General features: G+C 41.0%; 1 protein-coding gene across 4 annotated transcripts; it reads right to left on the reverse strand.

The window, feature by feature from the left end:
• Positions 1-9,745: 9,745 nt before the first annotated feature.
• LOC138618353 (SRSF protein kinase 3) lies at positions 9,746-19,432 on the reverse strand. 4 transcript variants are annotated; one of them, XM_069694056.1, is made up of 13 exons: positions 19,331-19,432; positions 18,992-19,127; positions 18,074-18,177; positions 16,208-16,316; positions 14,092-14,179; positions 13,716-13,803; positions 13,388-13,494; positions 12,414-12,576; positions 11,970-12,046; positions 11,268-11,375; positions 10,813-10,882; positions 10,557-10,649; positions 9,746-10,420 (listed from the first exon to the last, which is right to left on the reverse strand). In XM_069694056.1, exons 2-13 carry the CDS (start codon positions 19,039-19,041, stop codon positions 10,233-10,235), a joined length of 1,245 nt encoding a protein of 414 aa, XP_069550157.1. In that variant the 5' UTR covers positions 19,042-19,127; positions 19,331-19,432; the 3' UTR covers positions 9,746-10,232. The 4 variants fall into 4 exon arrangements, with proteins under 4 accessions (XP_069550157.1, XP_069550160.1, XP_069550159.1 ...); XM_069694059.1 differs by lacking the exon at positions 18,074-18,177 and having other exon boundaries at positions 14,092-14,449; XM_069694058.1 differs by lacking the exon at positions 18,074-18,177 and having other exon boundaries at positions 14,092-16,316.
• Positions 19,433-21,962: the final 2,530 nt, after the last annotated feature.

Raw genomic sequence — 21,962 nt, forward strand, 5'->3', positions numbered from 1 at the left:
ATCATCATAGGTCCAGACTTATCCCAAAATTATATTTCTTCCCATCTCAGTTCCCTCTCAGCTAACATTACTTCCTCCTGCAGAAACCTCACTGTAATCTTTGACACCATCTCAACTTCGACCAGCACATTAACACTGTTGTCCAATCATGCCTTATTCAACTCTGGAAAATCAAAAAAATGAGGTCATTTCTATCCCCCAATAACTCAGAAACAGTAATTCATGCTTTCATCTCATCCCGTTTAGATTACTGCAATGCTCTGTCCTCTTGCCTCACACAATTTAACACAAACAAACTTCAACTCATTAAAAATGCAGCAGCCAGACTCATAACCAGGTCCAACAGGAGGGAGCACATTACACCTTTTTTTAAATCACTTCATTGGCTCTCTGCCCATTTTAGAATAGATTTTAAAATGTTAATGATCACTTATAAGGCTCGCAGGGGGGCTGGCGCCTGAATATATAGCTGACCTCTTGTCACCCTACGAGCTGACATGCAGCCTGAGATCCTCTGGTAGGTCGTTCCTAACCATACTCCGAACTTACCATAAAAATAAAGGTGACCGGCCATTTTCTGTTCAGGCCCATCAGTTATGGAACGACCTGCCAGAGGAGATCAGGGACGCTAACACATTGTTTTCTTTTAAGTCACTCTTAAAAACAAACTACACTGCTCAAACAAATAAAGGGAACACTTAAACAACACATCCTAGATCTCAATGAATGAAATATTCCAGTTGAAAATCTTTATTCATTACATAGTGGAATGTGTTGAGAACAAAATAACATAAGAATGATCAATGGAAATCAAAATCATTATCTCATGGAGGTCTGGATTCAGAATCATACTCAAAATAAAAGTGGAAAAATCAGATCACAGGCTGATCCAACTTCTGTGGAAAGTCCTCAAGACAAGTCAAAATGAGTCTCAGTAGTGTGTGTGGCCTCCATGTGCCTGTATGCACTCCCTACAATGCCTGGGCATTCTCCTGATGAGACCACGGATGTTCTCCTGAGGGATCTCCTCCCAGACCTGGATCAAAGCATCAGTGAACTCCTGGACAGTCTGTGGTGGACGTGGCATTGGTGGATGGAACGAGGCACGATGTCCCAGATGTGCTGGATTGGATTCAGGTCTGGGGAACGGGCAGGCCGGTCCGTAGCATCAATGCCTTCATCATGCAGGAACTGCTGACACACTCCAGCCACATGAGGCCGACCATTGTCATGCAGCAGAAGGAACCCAGGGCCCACTGCACCAGCATATGGTCTTCCAATGGGTCTGAGGATCTCATCCCGATACCTAATGGCAGTCAGGGTACCTCTGGCTCGCACATGGAGGGCTGTGCTGCCCTCCAAAGAAATGCCTCCCCAGACCGTCGCTGACCCACTGCCAAACCGGTCACGCTGGAGGATGTTGCAGGCAGCAGAACGTTCTCCACGGCGTCTCCAGACTCCGTCACGTCTGTCACATGTGCTCAGTGTGAACCTGCTCTCATCCGTGAAGAGCACAGGGCGCCAATGGCGAAGCTGCCAATCTTGGTATTCTCTGGCAAATGCCAATCGCCCTGCACGGTGTTGGGCTGTAAGCACAGACCCCACTTGTGGACGTCGGGCCCTCATACCACCCTCATGGAGTCTGTTTCTGACAGTTTGAGCAGAAACATGCGCATTAGTGGCCTGCTGGAGGTCATTTTGTAGGGCTCTGGCAGCGCTCCTCCTGTTCCTCCTTGCACAAAGGAGCAGATAGCAGTCCCGCTGCTGGGTTGTTGTCCTCCTACGGCCCCCTCCACGTCTCCTGGTGGACCGGCCTGTCTCCTGGTATCTCCTTTGTGCTCTTGACACTGTGCTGACAGACACAGCAAACCTTCTTGCCACAGCGTGCATTGATGTGCCATCCTGGATGAGCTGCACTACCTGAACAACTTCTGTGGGTTGTAGACACCGCCTCATGCTACCTCTAGTGGTGAGGACACTGGCAAAATGCAAAAGTGACCCAAAATCAGCCAGAAAGGATGAGGACAGAGAAATGGTCTGTGGTCACCACCTGCAGAACCGTTCCTTTATAGGGTTGTCTTGATAATTGCCTCATTTCCACCTGTTGTCTGTTCTATTTGCACAACAGCAGGTGAAATTGATTCACAATCAGTGTTGCTTCCTAACTGGACAGGTTGATTTCCCAGAAGTGTGATTGACTTGGAGTTACATTGTGTTAAGTGTTCCCTTTATTTTTTTGAGCAGTGTATTTTAGACTTCCCTTTTGTTGACTGCATTTTTATTGATTGACTATCTGTTTTATTGTCTGTTTTATTTTTGTTGTCTTTTATCATTATAGTTTATACTGTTGCTTATTGTATTTTAAATGTATGTAAAGTGCTTTATAACTTGTTTTTTAAAAGTGCTATAGAAATAAAGTTATTATTATTATTATTTCAATTGTAAGATAAACCTAGATTTAGGAGTATTAAATAAAATGCTGTGGTGATTTAACCAGAACATAAAATAAGCCATACAGTAGCTTCTTGAAAATCAACTTAATTATTACTTGATTCATAAAACAACTGCATAAGAGCATTGATAAATAAATTACAGGTTTTCTTGGATTTATCCATGATTGTTTAATCCTATCACTATCATTCTGCACAAATATGCCCAATTCTTTACTCAAAGGAACTGGTGTAAACAACTAAGGGATTTGCAAGTGCTAATGGTTTTGACACAGTAGCCGGTTTCTATACTGTTGGTTAGAGAAGGTTAAATGAGGCTAGAAGAAAAGCTATGAAGGTGTGACCAGTGGTTGTGGTGTCTGGGTGGTCCTTTTCTGCAGAAATCTCTGCTTCCGAAGGCAGCCTGTCAACCAACCACACTCCAGAGGCAAAACCTCTTTCACCTGCTGACATCGAACCTACCACAGTCAGGCCCCATCTGCCTCAACTCCTTAACAAGCAATGAAAGATGTTCTTTTGCTGGTAGGGATGTCACTACAACTGATACTTTCTTACCAAGTCAGTTACAAAATTCTGAAAGCATGACTATTTGTTTTCCGTGGTACCGAGGGCACCTACTTCTTGGACGGAAGTGATCAGCATGTGGAATGGAGTTTACAACTGCAGCTGCAACAACAGGTCCACTGCAACTTGTATTAAAAACAAAAAAAGGTCATGTATGGAGATCTTTTGCGTTTGAGTACGATGCTCAGGGATAAGGTATAGACAACCAGGAGCCAGAATGTTAACGGTGTCATAGAGCAATTCAGATTGAAGAATAAAACATTTCAATCTCAACATCAATATCAAAACAGCCCAAAGACTGACATCCGGATATGTACACAGAAATATCGTTGAGAGTTTCAGCTGTTCATTTTATCTTAACATGTCATCAGTCACACTTATTTGTGAACTGCTACACAGACAATGTACAGAGAAGCTAACGTTGTGGTACCTCATAACGTTATGGGCAGCTACTGTATTGCAGCTATATTTCCATTCAGCAGTTTGTACTTGTATGCAGTGTATTTTTATGTAAAGGTTGTATACCAATCCTGGACTTGAACTATGTGCGTGGTCTTCTTTGAATGAACAAACAAATCCAGCCATAACAAATTGAATGACTCTTATTACATGGTTTTGTTGTCACTTTTTAATGCTAATATTTATTATATCCCTACTATTTTCATTATTTTCTCATTTTAGGCAGCTGTGCTTTGCAGTGCTGCGGAAATGCTATGCCAACGTTAAAAAAAAAGTTGATTATTTTTTTAGTTTTTCAACACAGTGCTTTTTATTTATTTATTGACATAACAGTAATATCTTATTTATAACTTGAAGGTTCCATCCTACTCTTGTGCCTGTAATGTTCTTATTTAATGAATAACTTAAGGATGAAACACTAATTTCATTGTTTTATTGTTTTTATTGAATTTCAGGTGGTTTCGTTACTGACTAAAATAAATTGTATATCGCTGCAAACACCCAATTTGTTGGTGCCATTGGGTTGCTTTAACATTTAGGGTTTTTCCATTAATATGCTGATCTCCGTACTCATGCGCAGACACTTGCACTCCAATGCAGTATCCTCTATGATGGTTACGACATCATTCTCTGTTACACACAAGGCAAGATCTAAAGCTCAAGGCAGACAGATGTAAGGTTTACAAGACTGCCGATGCAAACACCCCTCTGAATATTGCATTGAACACTGGACACGGCTTGTACGCTTCCAGCAAGCAACAGACACAGATGTGTGCACAGTTTAGCCTTTGAAAAATGTGACACAGGCATCATAAACTTGTGCTCCCGACTACCAACGCCTGAATCAACAGTACTCCATACTGCAGTCCTAATGTTAAATGAAAGGGTATTCAATTCATTACAGATAACGGGGAGTGGGGGGGGGGGTGGTCATGCACTTACCATTAGAAGTCTTCATATTAAAACCAGCCGTCTGCTGTGGTTGAGTTTGAAAGCAGCGATGAATTTGTTGATTTCCAGAACTCTTGTTCTCTGTATTCACATCCAACAGTGGCAGGTTATTGGTTCCAGAGCCGTCACTGCTCCTCCAGTAGTTTTGTATTCTCTCCATGCAGCCAACCATATTCATCCGACCAGCTTTCGTTGAAACTTCTCCAATGATTCCTAAACAGCAGCGTGGGGTTGTTTTGAAGAAATGGCCATTATATACCGTCTTGGGAAAGGCTGCAAATATATACAGCAAACGCCTCTTCTAGGTTAGTGACTACTACTTCATGAGACCTATTAACATCACCTGTGTGAGCCATGTTAGATTCACTGTTGTGCTCGTTTCCATTATTTTTATTGAGACTCTACACAAGGAATTTAACAGTAAAAAACAACCCACTCCCTGTTAATGCTAAATTACCAAAACATTGCGCTCTGGCAAACAGGCAAAGTCAAGTCACAAGTTCAATGTGTGCTGTGCCCATTGTCTGCATCAGGTCACCTGTGTTGGCTATATAGTTTTTGGTTTAAAAATAATGGGTTTGTTTAATTAATATTTTTATTTTGTTTTCAAATTATGAATTATAGTAATCACATATTGCTAAATAAAAATACTAAATAAACAAAGGAACATTTTTGGAGGTTAAAGAGTTGTGCTTTTTCATATACTGTCTATGTGGGAATGCTATGGCAGGCTGTGATATTAGGGAAAGTGGAAATAGGTGTGTGAGTGGGTGGGGAAGATCCGGATATCAGGGGTTACTGCAGGGCAGGTGAATGTGGGAGTCAGGTGACAATATAAAAAAACATCCTGGGAACATCTGGTGAACAGGTGGAGAAGCAGGACTGGAAAAACATACTCTATAGACTCTGTATATAAAAGTGGACGTAGCATCCAGGTCTAAAAAGTATAGCCAAGTGCCTTAAACCACCAGGGGCTGGCTCCAAAAAGACTCTGGCTCCAAAATACTCCCATTCAACGTCTCTAATGAAATACTAATTCAATATTTTTTTAAGAGGATAATAATAATTAATTTCATGCCAAACAAAAAAAAAACAGCAACAGCAAAGCCACACAAAGAAGAGATGTATGCTATATCAGAGGCTTTAGGGATAACCTCTAGCTTGCTGCTTTGGCAAATGTACATCTAACTTTATGACATCTGATGAAGAGCAGCTCACCATTGTTTCCACAAGCTTTTCAATGGAAATCATCCAAAACTATCTACCATGAAGTGAAGAAGATAGTCCAAATGAAGCTGGCGTCATCGGTGCTAATTTACTGCCGATAAAGAACAAACAGATCCATCTCTTTTGTTTATTAAAGCAATCTGTGCAGGGCCAAAGAGGTCAAAAGCATATCTTAGAGGCTATTGCCAGTCAAGAGCACACATCCAATACTTAAATTGTTCATGTAATATTTGTGCATTGCAGCAACAGAAAGGGTGTGGTTAAATAAAGATTATGGGTGTGACAAATGAACTAAAAGAGTGTGAAAGATTAGGCAAAGGGTTAAAGGTCCCATGTTGTATAAATTCAGATTTCCTTCTTGTTTTTTGCAAACCATAAAGCAGTTCTAGGTGCTATATAAATGCTGTGAAAATGTCAAGATAGATATATGTTGTCACATATATAGTCATATTCAGCAACAGCACTGTTTGGATGAGTCATTCAGACTTTTTAGGAGTTTGTGGCGTCGCAGCGAATTTGTGATGTCACACATTTACCCTCAATTTTTTCCTTCTGACCAACCTTCCATGGAAGAAAACACAGAGTAGCCATTCTGTCACAGAGTTAATGAGCTACAAGACTGCTAAAAACGTGTGGTTGGCCAGAAAAATAAGAAAGGAAAGTAATTGGTCATATGAACATAATTCCCATCTTGGTCACACCATCAGCCAGGTTTTAGAATATTCATTTCACCAATGTGTTCACTTTGGGACCCCCTGAAGCTGGTGGTGGTTCAAAATGCTGCAGCGCTCGGACACTACAAGTACCTTCCAGTTCCTTGATGTCCTATTTGTTTTCTCTTTTGTCAGAGCATAGTGTGTCTCTCTCTGGTTACCGGCCTGAGGATGTCAGGAAGGAAGGAACTAACCACAAATTGTCCTGTGGTCGGTCACACATCTTGTAAAATATTCCTGTGTGTGTGACACTGAGACAGATAGATATATATTTTTTTCTCCATAGGTCTGACGTGACACCTGACATTCCTGATCTCGCCCTCAAATATGAGAAGCATTTTTCCAGATGTCTGACAGCTTAAAAATATGTGACATACTTTACTGGAAACGCTACAGTCTTTACTTCATGCTATATGAACAGTAGCAAATGTAAACAGTGGAAAACAGAATATGTCCTGTGCAAACAATCATACTGTCTTAAGTTCTTGAAATCAGATGCAGTTGGCCTACACTCACATTGTGCTTCTACAAAATCCTCCTATTGACTTGAAAAAAATTGATTTTGAAGTTTGCCGTGTTTTTCATGCATTGTTTAGGATTTTGAATGCATTTTTTGAGCAGTTGGTCGTTCACAAAAGAGGCAATGTCAGCACAAAGAGTTTTTAACAGTGTCAGCAGTCATATAAAGAGGTTTAGTCAGCATCTGTGTGTGGCAGGAGGAAGACATTAAATGATAAATTGGGGGTTGATGGTAAACAGGCCAACAAAAGATAGACAAAAAAAAGTCCAGAACCAATCAACCATCATGTCAGGGCGCCGGCACACCCACGTAGTCTTAACGCAGCATGCGATGGCCAAAGGTAATATTTAGTGACGCATGGGTACACAGCCAGACTCCAAACACACCTTGTTCTGAAACAAAAGTTGGACGCTGGGAAGAAACCAGGGAATTAGACATGTGGAGTTTTTCTCTCTCTCTCTCTCTGGCCAGTCGAGATGTGAGACTATAAATATTAGCCAGCGTCCACTGGGCCCTCACAAGGACTTTATTGGATTTTACTGGACATTCATATGATATTTAAGCTGGTGGAACCACCAAGTCATTAAATAGACAAAATTGGGGTTTGAAGAGTGTTTTTCACAATGAGACAGCCAATATACAATGTTCACGGAGGCTATCTACCCGTGTTTGTTTTCTGCTTGTCCTTCATCCTTCTGATCGGCAACAGATGCTCAGAAGCCTCAGTGTATCACAAAAAAGGTAAGTACTGCTTCTTTTTCTCTTCAGAATTAGTATTCAAACACATGTATTTGGAACACTCTGCCCAGCCCCGGGGTTGCTACCTTCCACATTGATCAATACTTGCTTTGTAAAATATGGTGTTTCTAGCTGTTACACCAACCCCGACTGGCCGACCGCTAACTTCCTGTCCTCTACGCCCTGACCTTGCATTCAGCCCCGTGGGGATTTTCACAGAACATCTGTATGCTCCTATTGATCCCCTTCTCAAGGTGACTGACAAACCCCTTGAGAATAGCTACCCACAGCCTGCAGGAATGGGAGAAGCCAGGGTCAGGCACATTAATTCAACCATTAATGTGCCTGACCCCTTGCAGCATGGTTTTGTGTTCTGGCAAAAAGGAAAGACATTTATAGCCTTTGCAAAAGTAATGATGTCCTGAAAAAGGATGTTTTCACCTAGCAGGGTCATCATACCTGTAAGTTAAACTGCAGAGACAAGCTTGGAAATGTGAATCCAGATAAGATAGATTTATCACTTTGGTTCTTCCACAGGCATCTGTTCATACAAAGAGAAGTACTACAAACCAGGAGATTCGTTCCGGAGCGGCTGTGACAAGTGCTTCTGTCATCAATTTGGTTTCTACTGCTTTGCGTGAGTAGATTATTCACTTCAGGTCCCCTTCATTGATATATTTAAGGCAGTGTTTTTGGTCAATTGTACATTGTGGCTGATTGTCACGAAAACTCCTCTTTTCCACCCCTACAGGCCAACGAAACCCACCTCATGGCCCAAGAAGTGTCGTCGAGTCAGGACATTGTGCGGTTACACAATCGTTTATAAAGAAAACCAACAAGTGGAGTGCCGAGCCTACAGCTGGATCGGATGACATACTGGGAGAGCTACCTTGAAACTTTTCTAAATATGTGGACAATGTACAATATAATATCGTGTGTGGTCATCATACAAAGCATGACCTTGATTATATTACTGTGGTAGGTTTTAATGAGGACAAGTCAAATCACTTTCTGATGCTTATGGTCATAAATTAAAACAATGGAAATGAAAGCAGGGTATCATCCTCGGCCAAAGGTAAAGTAGCTATATTTTTGTAGATTTCTGTGTCTGTTACACTTGACAGTGTTTTTCTTAGAATTCAAAGCTACAGTCTGGTGTAGATTGATAAAACAGTTAGAGATATGTTGTTGTTTTTTTACATTCAGTTCATATTGTGGTGGTCATGTTTTTTTTTTTGTTTTTTTTTCAGAATATGGTTTTCTTGATCTGAAATGAAGATTAAGCAAATTCCAAAGCAGTTATGTTTGAGAACATATAATGTACACACACTTCCTTGCAGTGAACCATATTTCTATTAAAGGAGCTACTGATACCCACAGTCTGTACTCTGATTGTTTATTGTGCCAGAGAGTTACTGACATTTTTAAAGGAAGACAATAAAATGTGCTCCTGAGTATTAAATGCTATCATGAAACTAACCAAGACAAAACACATCTTCTTCATCTGGACTAAATCAAATTCCAAAATAGTTAAGATAAGCTTTCCTTGGCAGCCAGATTTTTGTAATCATTTGTACTTTTTAAGTTAAGTGTTAAAAATGTCAACATGTGAATTTTTTTATCAGCAGGAATTTTTCCTTATCCAAATTGAAGACCTATAAGGATGTTATACAATACTAAACACAGGTTTTAGGTACTTGATGTACAAATGTCATCAATAGTTTTGATCTACCAATTCATTTGAGAGAAAGTGCTTTAATAGCCCTTACACTCAGATCTTCTAGATCCTTCTCCAAGCATTGAGTGTTAAAAGCCTGCTAACTTCTCAGCTGTGTTTCACTGTATGTTTCTTCATCATCTTGGACATTTTGCCATAGTTCTTCTGTGGATTTATTCTGTTTCACAATCTTGTGTTTCCTCATGTGGTCCCAGAGGGCTGCTGTCAGGGGTCAGTGGGGGCCACTTCATCTCTTGCAGGACTATTTTTTTTCTTCCTAACGCTAGTTCCATATGACTCTCGCTATTTGGGGTTGTTGTCATGCTGCAGATTGAATTCAGGATTGATCGGATGACAAAAATAAAATAAACTGGAACGACATTTGCCCTGCTTCTAATCTGACTTTATTCTTTTAATCTGTTCATTTTACTGTACAAAAGATCAATTAAAGGAAAAACATTGTTAAAGTACATTCACTGTGCAAGATCAACACATTTATATATTTTGTATCATTCTGATGCAAAATAACATTCAAGTTTACTGAATAATAGCTGCATTCTAAAGTTGCATTAAAATGACAACTTCACACTGGCTAGCAGTGTCAGGCCTATCAATGTAGAAACAGAAAGTCAAAATTACCTCTTCATAAGAGCTGCTTCTTAAAGTATTCCAAGGTCTGACAAACTTCATGAGAAAAAAATCTTATGCAAGAAAAAAATTGAAGCATAAAGTGCTTAACGGGGCTCCAATGGAGAATTTCTTCCTATTTTCTATCTGCTACTGAGAAAGAACAACATTTACAGAAATCCCCTTAGAACAAATATTCAGAGACGCCTCAGCGAGGTCTAGCTGCTGAGAGCATCTGGCCGCGAGCACTGCAGATTGGGCTGAGGCTAACAGGAGGTCAACCAAGGGTGGCGGAGGCACTGCGCGGCAGTGGCCCTCTTCTCCGGCTGAAAATCTAACATGCGAAGAAGGAAGTCTGAGAATCCAGAGGCCTCCTCCAACAGGAAGTGGTATTTTTCCACCAGAACGTCATAAAGGCTCCAGAGCCTCAGTGGGCCAACGTGACGCAGGTCACCTGGATAAAAAACATTGTTTTACAGAACACACACACGTTTACTAGTGGCAACTATGACATGATTTACTAGAAATAAGTTCGATCATCCTGCAAATGAAGAGACTTCATTTAATTGTAAATGAAGTTGCAGACAAACCTCTGCGGCTGAAGTACTCTGCAAAGTATTTTCCCGAAAAGGCAACAGCTGGTGGGATTTTACCAAGCAGCTCCATGATCTGGGCGATATGGTCTGAGGTGGATGGAGACCATACACATAATAACACGAGACACAAATAAATGTACAGTTCGCATTAGCATCAGCAAATACAATGCAGCCACAGTGTAATCTCATTTAATCCTGCTTCCGCGCTCTTCACGCCTCTGTCAGAGTGAACACACTGCATTAAACCTACCTTCCTCCAGGGAAACAGACTCGCCCGCTTTGGGCTCGAACAGAGAGTCTCCAGTGACCAACTCAAAGGCCTGAGAGGAGTCAGAAGAACATTGAAGGGTAAGAAGTGTGGCTAATTAAGAGTCTACAGAGAGGACCAATTTCAGCCACACAGATGTCCACTTTAGATTTTTCAATCAAAGTGAATCATAAGGCTTTTACTACATGTTATTTAACCATCTTAGTTTAAGCTCGTGCGATGCAGCCAAACTTCAGTGTAAGCCATAAGACTTTATAAAAAATGTTAGTTGAAATTCCAACGTTCCCAAAGATACCGTCATGTTGATTCTTGAAAGAAATGTTTAAAGTGATTTACAAGACTCTTTACGTTTGATACAATGCAGTAATATAAATATGAAATCTTGTGCTGGAATATTTCAAAGAGTAAACAACCTAATGTTTTTGTTTGTCTCTCACCATGCAGGCGACACTCCAGATGTCAGCACGCGGACCGTACTCAGATCCAAGCAAGACCTCCAGAGCACGATACTGACGTGTCTGGATCTCCTCACAGAAATGTTTGTACTGGTCCAAGACAGAAAGAGAAACACAGCAGACTGAATATTATATGTGTTAGCTAGGAAGTATCTTGTCTACAATTTAATGGTCATCCCTTTTATAATGGTGGTGTTTGAAGAAAATGATTTTCCTGCTTTTTTTTCTGCATAACATCACTACTGGTAGTAATGCTTGGTGGTGGTACCATATTCCGATCTCAATACCTCCTTACACATTATTGGGTACATCTGATTAAACTACACACACACACACACACACACACACACACACACACACACACACACACACACACACACACACACACACACACACACACACACACACACACACACACACACACACACCCTACTACTGAAGGAGATTATATGAATTTCTGACTGTTAAATTGGTTGACTAATTATTTAGACAATATTGACATATTCAGTATCATTGCTTTTTATGTTGCTGTGACAAACTTCTATCGCCAGAAAACAATCACCTTTTAAAGATGGAGCCTTCTGGTACGAATAGAAATGTAACAATTTCAGCACAAGGCAAATGTAAAATGTCAGACTTTGAGCTTTATAATTGCAGTATGTTAAGTATAGAGCAAGTACTCACCACCCAGCAAGAGCTGCCCAAATCAGCAATCTTCACCGCAATTTCCTTTAAGCTGTATGGGTTTACCTGTTCCCTTTCTGAAAGAACAAGAATAAATAGTCATCACTAAACTATGTTGTTCAATTATGTTTTACAATACATTCAAACATTGGCCGGTCCATCTCTGATATTTGTGATATGATGAATTTGCTTGATCACATGTTATTAAGAAAAAAACAATTCTTACATCTTTTAATTTTTGTAAGTATAATGTCGATACAGCAAAAGTGTTGACCTGACATTTACAACATACGCTTTCGTTATACACAGAGCAGAGACTTTGTACATTAAAAGCCTGACATTAGCACACAAGAACCCTGTGCGCTCCTACAGTTCAGTTATAAACTGCCCAGCTTTGACAATTCACTCTTAAGTACACTCTGGCCTCTGTAGTAAATCAAATACCTGTGGATTTGGCCTGCTTCCCAATCAGAACGAAGGAGGAGCTGCTGTCCCCTGCCGGTGCTTTGTGGGACTGCTCCTCCAGACACAGCAGGATGTTCTCTGGCTTGATGTCTGCGTGGATGATTTTACAGTGTGTGTGAAGGTAGTCCAGGCCCTGAAGAACCTACAGAAAAGTACACAATGGTTGATAATGTTTCCCTTCACGCTTGACAGTCACCTGACCTGTGTTTAGGAAAAACTGCCAGCTCTAAGAGATACGATAAAAAATGAGTTTGTCGAACCTCGTATGCATCAACTACTTTTGGCTCCAGTGTTTACCTCTTGTGTAGAAACCCCATAATGTTTCAACCACTTGCGATAATTATTAATGTAAGAGTTTTGGAAAATCCACTTTTCTTGGGAGGAGTTAGATGAAAATAAAAGACGAAAAAGAGTTGGAAGAAAATACTATAAAGCTAAGCCACAAGGTAATTAGCTTAGCTTATCATAAATACTGGAAAGAGAGGGAAACAGCTCACCTGGCTCTGTCTGAAGCTGAAAAAATATATATTACTAACACCTCTAAAGTTCATTAATTACCACACACACACACACATATTTCATTCGAAAACATAGAAAAAAGTGAAAAGGAGCCACATTAGCTGTTTCCCCCTGCTTCCAGTTGTTATGCTAAGCTTAGGCTAATTCAAAAATAACTCCAGGTGTATATCTGCATAATATGTCAATGGTAGCATTCCTTACCTACAATTTTCAGCAAAAAAAGTGAACAGGCATATTTCTCCGAATGCCAAATAATATAAAAGACCACTGTATATAAACTGAGGAAAATTGTCTTTGGTAAATTGTGAACAACTGATTTTTGTTTGCCTGAAAAGAAGCAACACCTTTGCTGATCTCTATTTCCTGCAGCTAAACTATATGTTCATTAAGGTCTACTTAATTGTTGTCCGTTAAATTGATCTCCTGCGCTTTACCTGAGTAAGTATTTGTTTGACACAAGGCTTCAACAAGCCTGGATTCCCAAAACACAGCTGCAAGTTTCTCAGGTCCGGTCCCAGCGGCTCCAGCACCAGGCACATGTCTGACCACCAGGTATTAAGATCAGTTTTACAAACCAAACAACTGACATGCAACACCGTATGCAGTAAGTAATCCAATTCAATGCAATCTGCCTATCATCTCATACATTCATATTTTACTTTGACGTACAATGATAAACCTCCACAGATGATAACTCCTCGGTCCTTAGTGTCAAGTTTAGAATGCATGGCCAATAAATTATGAGACTCTAAAAAAGGATACGGATCCCGTTAACACCGGCTATCTTGAACTCATCTAGCAGCTGAACAATCCTTTTGCTGGAGGGTTGACGGCCCACAGGACCACTGGCCTGATGAAAGACAGGAGAGGAAGGGAAACAGTGAGGGTAAGAAGGGGGACAAGACAGACAATAAAATGGACGGGCAGAGTAAAAGAGACAGAGGCCGTTAGTATTTTAGTCTTGGTGTGTACAGAAAGACATGTAAGGCAATGGGGCTGAGAAGGGATTATAAGAGAGGTGTTCGTTAGACATGGCAGAAAAAAAATCCAAAGCTACAGAGAAAATCAAAAGAATGGACTTTTGACAGAAAGAGAAAGAAAGGTTAGAGAGGAGAAAATCAAGCAACGGGTCACCAACACATCGTAAGAGAGCCAGTTCATCCTGTCCTGCCTGGGTGAAGCCAGCTCCACTCTTCAGCACCTTCACCGCAACGTGCCGATCGAGCCTGCCAACAGACACTAGATCATGACTGCTGGCATACCGCACACTGCTGAATTCACAAAGTCTGTGTTCTAATGTCATTTAAATATGTACGATGTTACCGTTTTCTTATTATTTTATGATAATAAAAAACAAAATCTCAAGTTGTGCTAAACAAATAAAAGTTAATTACATCCTTACAATTGTATTGTCTTCGCTAACCAGTCAAGTTGAAGGGAATATCCATTTTTGTTCCGGATAATTCACACATCTTGAACCTGACAGCATGGACAATCTACACAATCAGCACACAACATTAGTGTCATCAATTCAGAAATATGGTCACAATCTCCCCTTCTGTTACTGTGTTATGGCATCACATTGACAAGAATAGGAAAGAAATAATAAAAGATAACAGTGATATTGACCATTGAACACCAAAATATAATCAGTTCTGTCAGGACCACTTTTGTGAAAGAAGGCTTTTGCTGCATCAGCAGTAATTTATATTTGGCGGTATTGCTCTGTCCTGGGAGTTCCCTGCCCTTCCACATGCTTACATGGAAAGCCTGAGATGGGGAGAGCACACCTCCCCGTTCTTCCGTGTGCCTACATGGAAGATTAAGGCAGAGAGAGCAGCAGCAAGAACCCAGTAGAACAGAACAGGCATCAATGACAACAGAAATGGCATTGATTAAATCAGACACCGTATTAAGGAGGAGCTGGGGTGGTGGTGGGTGGCAAAGCGGCTAGGAGAGGAAGCAGGAAGAGAAGGCAGGCTGAAGCGCCTTTAAATAAGGCGCCCTGTTTGACATTTGCCAGTGAATGCATCGCGGGGAATCAGCTGAGCGTCAGCTGATGTGGGCCGGCCTCGGGAAAAGTTGTTGAGCTATCAAGAGAGCTGAGCTTGACTTTGTGGCCTGCCTGAACAAACACTATGCCCCATTTAATGATTTAGACCAAGTGACCGTTTGTGCCAATTTAGCCCGAGGGATTCCTGAGATATCGTTGTCATGAGAATGGGACGAACAAATGGAATGGATGCGTGGTCACAGCCATTAACCACCAAAAACACATTAGGTCATCCTTAAGTCTGAGTGAACATCTGTGCTTAATGTGAAGAAATCCTCTGAACTTATTTTAAATATATTATGTTCAAAGAATGACATGAGATCACAATGACCTTAACCTTTGACCTTCAACCATTACATTACATTACATTTCATTGAGCTGATGCTTTTATCCAAAGCGACTTACAATAAGTGCATTTCAACCATGAGGGTACAAAACCCAGAACAACAGGAATCAAGGAAATACAATTTCTTCAAGAAAGCCAAACTACAAAGTGCTATCAGTAAGTGTCATTTTAAGCTACTGAAGTTCTACTGTCCATCAAAAAAAGATCAAAATCTAATCAAAAGCAAAGTTTTGTGCCAAATCCCCAGAAAAACAAGTCCATTAGAATAGGACAGATGTGAGGAGACAGTGAACTTGACCTTTGAAGCCCTAAATTGAATAAGTCCATCCTTGGGACAAAGTGAATATTTGTGCCCAATTGATACAAATTCCATAAAGGAATTATTGAGATATTGTGTTCACAAGAATGGCATGAATGGACGCACAGTCCAGGATGGAAGGACAGATGGATGGACAGATGGACAACCCACAAACATAATGCCTTGGGCTATGGCTATCGCTACCGTGGTGCCATAAAAAAAACTCTGTATTTGAAAGGACTGTACATAAACAATTAGATGGACCAGGAGAATACATAGTCAAAGAAAGTGCTCAGACTGTACCTTTTTAATTTCCTGTCTAAACAGGAAGTTTCATTGCGTACTTGACATCTGCTGCTTGTGACCACCTTGTGTCCACCTTTTATCAACATTTGACCAGATTTATGATATAACATGCAGCGTGAAGGAGATGCAGTGCTGAAAGAAAACAAGGCACTTTTTCTTGTACAGAATCCTGTCAGACCTCCACAACATCAGCAAACACTAAACCCTCCGATCCCACGATCATTTGTGTGGGGTCCCCTAATGAAACCTACCTGAGGTCCTTACAGAGCCACACAGTGGCGAAATAGCCCCAGCCGAGTTTAGAAACCACCTGGTATCTTCTGTTGAAGGTGTCTCCTATCTGGACAGGGTGGTACCCACCTGAGGAGGTACAAAACAAGTAAAAAATACTGGAACAAACAGAGTGTTACCTGTGGTTATAACTGTTTATCTTGTGATTCAATTTAATGTAAGTTTCACTTCCCAGGTGTCTCCCTATGTATTGAAATTTGAAACTTTTGCATCATACAGTATGCATTTTTCATCTGCTGTTTAGAGAGCTTAGAGAGAGGGAGAGAGAGGCCTAAAATGTGGCACGAAAGCTATTTCTGGCATTACAACTTCCTCTAAGCTATAACATGTCTGTTAGTGAGTAATACATTCAGATCTGCCAGCAGGACTCTGAAAAATGAGGGTGCCAAGCCTGCTTCAGTTCACTTTCAGCCAGCATGACACACAGTTCTTGGAAATTGTCAGAGATCTTTAAACTGAATCTCTGTTTCTATTAAAACTGAACATGATGTAAACCGGTCGATGATTTCTTATTGTGTCAGGCATCTGTGATATTACAGAGGCAGCAGAGGATGGAAGATGTACATGCAGAAAACTGTACAGCTGGCAGCTGAGGAGGGAACAACGGGGACCAAGGTCAAACTGGCAAACAGACAAAAACATACTGCAGGTAAAAGTGATACATAACAAGAGAGGTACCCAGGTTCATTGTAGACATGAGGGTTGGGTATTCTTTAGTTCACTGCTCAAGGAAGTTTATTTGTTAAAGATAGACGTATGTAAGTAGTTACAACACAATTGGTTCACAATACAGTGTACGGGTGATATTGCATTGTCAGCATTTTTTGTTTGATCCTTTCAAAAAGAAGCACTGCCCAATACTATCTATGTCTCAACGCTCCTTGTGTTACTGAGTTGTGTGCAGTTCAACTAAAAGGATACAGCCCTTTTCAAAATTGGTGTATTTAAATATTTCAAGTTTGAAACATTAAAACTACTGATCTCATGACACAACAAAATTCCAGTCATTATTGTATAGTTAAACCTAAATTAAATTGAATTCTATTTTGATATAATTTAATTTAATTTAATTTAGGTTTGATTGTACTTTGGCTTTGTCCTATGTCAGCCTGGTAACAAACCAAAGCATGTAATGCGCACATGTCATACCACATCAGAGTTATGCCTCATCTAGGAGTGACAGCACAAACATGTGCGATGAACCCATTCTCACTCTCAGGGGTACAAAGAGTTGTTATCCAGAAATGAGAAACCAGTTGGGGTTTTCTGGTTGTTGTTTTTTTGCCTCCTTTTGAAATCAAAGCTTTTTTACATTTTACAGGGTAAATCTGCCACAATTATTGTAAATGTCCAGTTCGTTCTCATTCCCAGGGCATCAAATACTGCTGTTTTGTAAAAGCCGTTGGTGTCAGAGAGACATCACAAGACGCCCTTTGGTGTCGAAAAAACAGGTAATGTGATGAAGGTTGGGAGTGTTTTGAGTGAGCAAACACAGGAATTAAATCAGGGAGAACAATTTCTTATAATGTAAGTCATTAACTTACATAACCTTTGTTAAATAACTTATATGACGAACCGTAACTAAAAGTCTGTCCACGAGAGCTAAAGAGAGCAGAAATTCCACAATTAAACAGCAGTGTGTTCTCATACATGTAGTGGACATCTGTAGAGATAACGAGCAGCTACCGTTTCCAGCTGGAGCCCTCTGGTCCTATAGAGTCACCGTGGTGAGAGAATCATTTAGGACAGGCCCAGGATAAAAGTGCAGCCAGAAGTTAATGCGTACACCTTCACATGATGGAGTGAGTTCAGAGACTCTGCCATACCATAACAGTATTCTCGGGGGTCTTCAGAGTCCTGGCTGACCTTGGGATCCAGCTGCTCGTAGCGTTCAAGGGCTTTGAAACTATCAGACGAGCCAGGTTCACTCCTACAAACGCACACAGACATCTCAAATGAAAAATGGACTTTGGAGCCTCCTGCGTCACTGCCTGCACATCCTCTGCATACAATAATGTGCGTGTGTGCGTGCGTGTGTGTGTGTGTGTGTGTGTGTGTCAGTGGTGAGTTGCTGGGGGCAGCCAGAAGAGTTGAACTACTTTTAGAGTTTCCCATAGACTCAGCCTGCTATGGAAACTTGTCCCGCTGCCTGGCTAAGAGTGGACCCGCAGCATCGGAAGTAGCACTATTTCTGACCCGGCTGTAAATCATTTTGCCGAATGTTCATGCAACCTGATAACGCTGCGTCCCAGCTGCTTTGGATGTCTACTGTAGAGGTGGCTGCAAGTTTAGGTCACGTCACGTCTGAAAGTAACGAACACAGCAGCAGACACAACATACAGTCGAGTTTGATGCTATGGCTCGATACGGATGAATACAATTTTATAATTTGGTAAACATTTTCATAGAAAGCCAATGACGTTCTTATTTTTTGCAAAACCTGACACTGAGATATTTCACCTGAAACTACCATTTAAATCACCTCCGTGATGCCTAAAATAATGCTGAAATGCTTCATCTGTGCTAAAATTAACTGATCCAGCCTACACTTCTCTGTGTGGACAATTTTTTATGACCTGAGTCAAAAAAAATTAAGCTGATGCTTTAATGCAAGGCCGCATAAAAACAATAAAAAATAAAATGCCAAGCACAATGCATCCATGCAAAACTTTGCAAAATGTGCTTCCTGTGTTAAAGAGGAATGGGAAATCATTTCAGAGTAGATATGAAAGTCCTGTACTTACGTATGATGCTGTTTGGCCGCTGTGGAAGCTGAGTGGGGACTCCTCTGCATAGTGTGGTTCAGCTGATGCAGCCAGTATCTTCACTTAAATAGTGGTGGATATCTGCAGCCTGCAGAGATCAAATCTTTGGCGTAGACTGAGGAGAGAGTCAGATACAGTAGTAAAGTCAGCGAAACAGCAGCACCTTTAATGTTGCAGCAGTTGAACTGCTCAGAGGTGGAGGTGGAGGGGGTTGAGCTGATCTCTCAGGAGGCTAGGAACGACATCAGCAGTAGTCAGCAGGGTCTAAACGTGGAAATCCCCAGCAGCCTCCTAACTTACTGCCTGTTGGGCCATTACCTGCTTTCCTGTGTGATTGCTGTCCTTCAGGCTCTCCTGGTTGGATTAAAGTGTCACTCTCTCTCTGTATCTCTGTTCCCTGATCTCGCCCTGTCATCTGCTGTGAGAAAGCCATAACAGAGAGAGGAGTGTCCCGTGAGGCCAAACAGATCAAAGGAGAAGAAGGGGGTGCCAGCTGCTGATCCCGCCCCTCCCCCCTCCTCGTCTCACGGGACCACAGGGATCACAGATTGCTAAACCTGGCTTGAGAGTGGGATCCCTGACCTCCGACACAATATTAAGTATCACAATAAGGTCAGCTGAAAATCAGGCATCAATACTTCTCTTTCTTATCTGTGCTGTGTTAGACAACTGCACTTGAAGAACCAGACTGTAATTTGAGGCACATCTATTCTAATGTAAGGGGAAATCAAACTGGCTGCTCCTGTTTTGTACCGATGAAGCGCAGCACTGTGTTGCACATGGAGGAATGGGAAGCTAACCTTCGTGAGTAAGTATTCCAAGTTGAATCACCTGATCAAAATCGGCAACTGACGGCTGATACGTGTGCACTTACAAATTTAACATAGGGTTTCAAGGGTTTCTGCTAACAATTTCCTGAGTTTGACATAAAATGTGACGTACGCTCTCTATTTACGTCCATGTTGATAATGTGTAATAGTGCACGAAGCGATAGTCACAAAAACGTGTGTAACACAGGTTCTTACGTGTCAAAACTTTTTGATTACCCTTTGTATTTTGGAGTTACATAAACAACAATCTTACATGCAGAATACCAAAGAAGAGGCATTCTGTGTGAAAACACATGGTGTGAATATACACTCGATGTTCCAGGCTTCATCCTCCCTCTATGCACACGTAAAGAAAACCCGTCTCAGAGCCTGATTCTCTGCTTTCTCCCGCCAACACCTCGCAGGTTAACACTCCCTCTCTGACATGGAACAGGATTTCATGGTTGAAACCACCTACCAAAAGGGCTCCTGAGTAATAAAACACATGGTACAGATAAAGAAAGTGAGATAAATGACAGAGGGTGTGTTGAAGGGAGAGAAGTGAGAAGTGAGTGATATGAGATATCAAGAGCCTCTTGACCTCATGTGAATAACTGTTCATAGTCAGATGACGTTACAGTATCACACCTCCTGAAATACTCAGGAGCATACTGTGGTGTATTTACATTTTGGGCATGTTTAATGTATCAATGTGAAAGCCCACATCACAACTAATGAAACCAACTAAGTTAAAATGTTATCTTAGAAAAAGGTTTGTATATTTGCTCGAACCCAGATGTGTCTTTCTGCTGTTACACTGTGCGGGGTGTCGGAGACTGGACTGGGCCCCACTGCTTACAATTTTTCAATCCAATCCACTTGTGCAGGTAACACCTGTGACACACCAACAAAACGAGAGGAAAAGTACCTCAAAGTCTGCTGCACACCGTTTTACATTGTTTTGAGGAAACATTAATTTAGTCATTCAACTTTAAACTGTACGAAATGGTGCACACCATATATTTCTTTTTAACATATTTATGGGTGTAACATTCACATTTAGGCCAATAAATACACGATATTTGCTAACATCCTTACCACATCAATTTGATCACTTAGAGGCCAATTTATGAGGTCAGCATTTTGCTAAAAGTAATGTGACAGTTGTGCAGTATGTCCTAAATTAGAAGTTATTGTGTAATAAAAAGGTTGTCATGTCACCTAAATGATTATTTGAAGGATGTAGTTGTTGCTGTTACAATAAGAGTTTTGGCCTTATTTTATTGATATAAATAAGGTGGACACACTTGATTGGACAACATTACTGCTACGTCACCAACTTTGCTTTGTGAAGCTGACAATGTTACCATTTTGTCAGCATAGGGTCAGAGAGATGTGAGAATGCAATTTGTGGAGGAGTTACATGACTTCGCCAGGGTTGCAGAACTACAATAACTCCCATTATAATGCGATCAGAACAACAAAACTATAAAGCCAGAGCCTCTTTAAAGTACTCCCTGGGTGTTCTATTGCATGGCAGGTGTTCATTCTCTTTTACAGTCCATCCTCCTGTGTCCTGCTATTACTGTGTAATGTTGATCCAATCTTACACTGAAAAGCCTGTGCTGGCTTTCACTATTTTCCATTTTCACAGAGCTGTAATGAGACACGTCCCACAGGAGCATGAAGCAGGTGTGTGTGTGTGTGTGTGTGTGTGTGTGTGTGAGAGAGATATCAAAACCGCACCTGCGTGGCTCTCGATCACTGGGTTAGTAGGGTATAAATATCAGGTGATAAAAGTGGTTATGCATCCCAACATGTTTTCTAATGAATTTCCTCCAGTGTTGGAGGAGCAGCCTCTTCCTGACCTGTTGACAAAAAACAATCACTCCAGGATTCAACCCCAGCTCAGGTATGTGTACACATTTCCTTACACTTATGTGCTAACACACTCTGCCCGGTCTATCTGACCACCACTCCTGTCTTCCTGAAACGTGACCTGCATTCATTTGCCATGATGCTGCTGCTAATTTAAGACCCGCACACTGATACTGCTTGTCCTCGCTTTAGCACTCGAAAACGCACGCACATACACATTATACACCTTCATGGGTGACTGAATTTCCCTGATTTTCGATTTA

This window comes from Brachyistius frenatus, unplaced genomic scaffold (assembly GCF_029030835.1).
Source record: "Brachyistius frenatus isolate BFR_SWC_R1_liver_20210118 unplaced genomic scaffold, ASM2903083v1 Contig_16, whole genome shotgun sequence".
Taxonomy (NCBI): domain Eukaryota; kingdom Metazoa; phylum Chordata; class Actinopteri; family Embiotocidae; genus Brachyistius; species Brachyistius frenatus.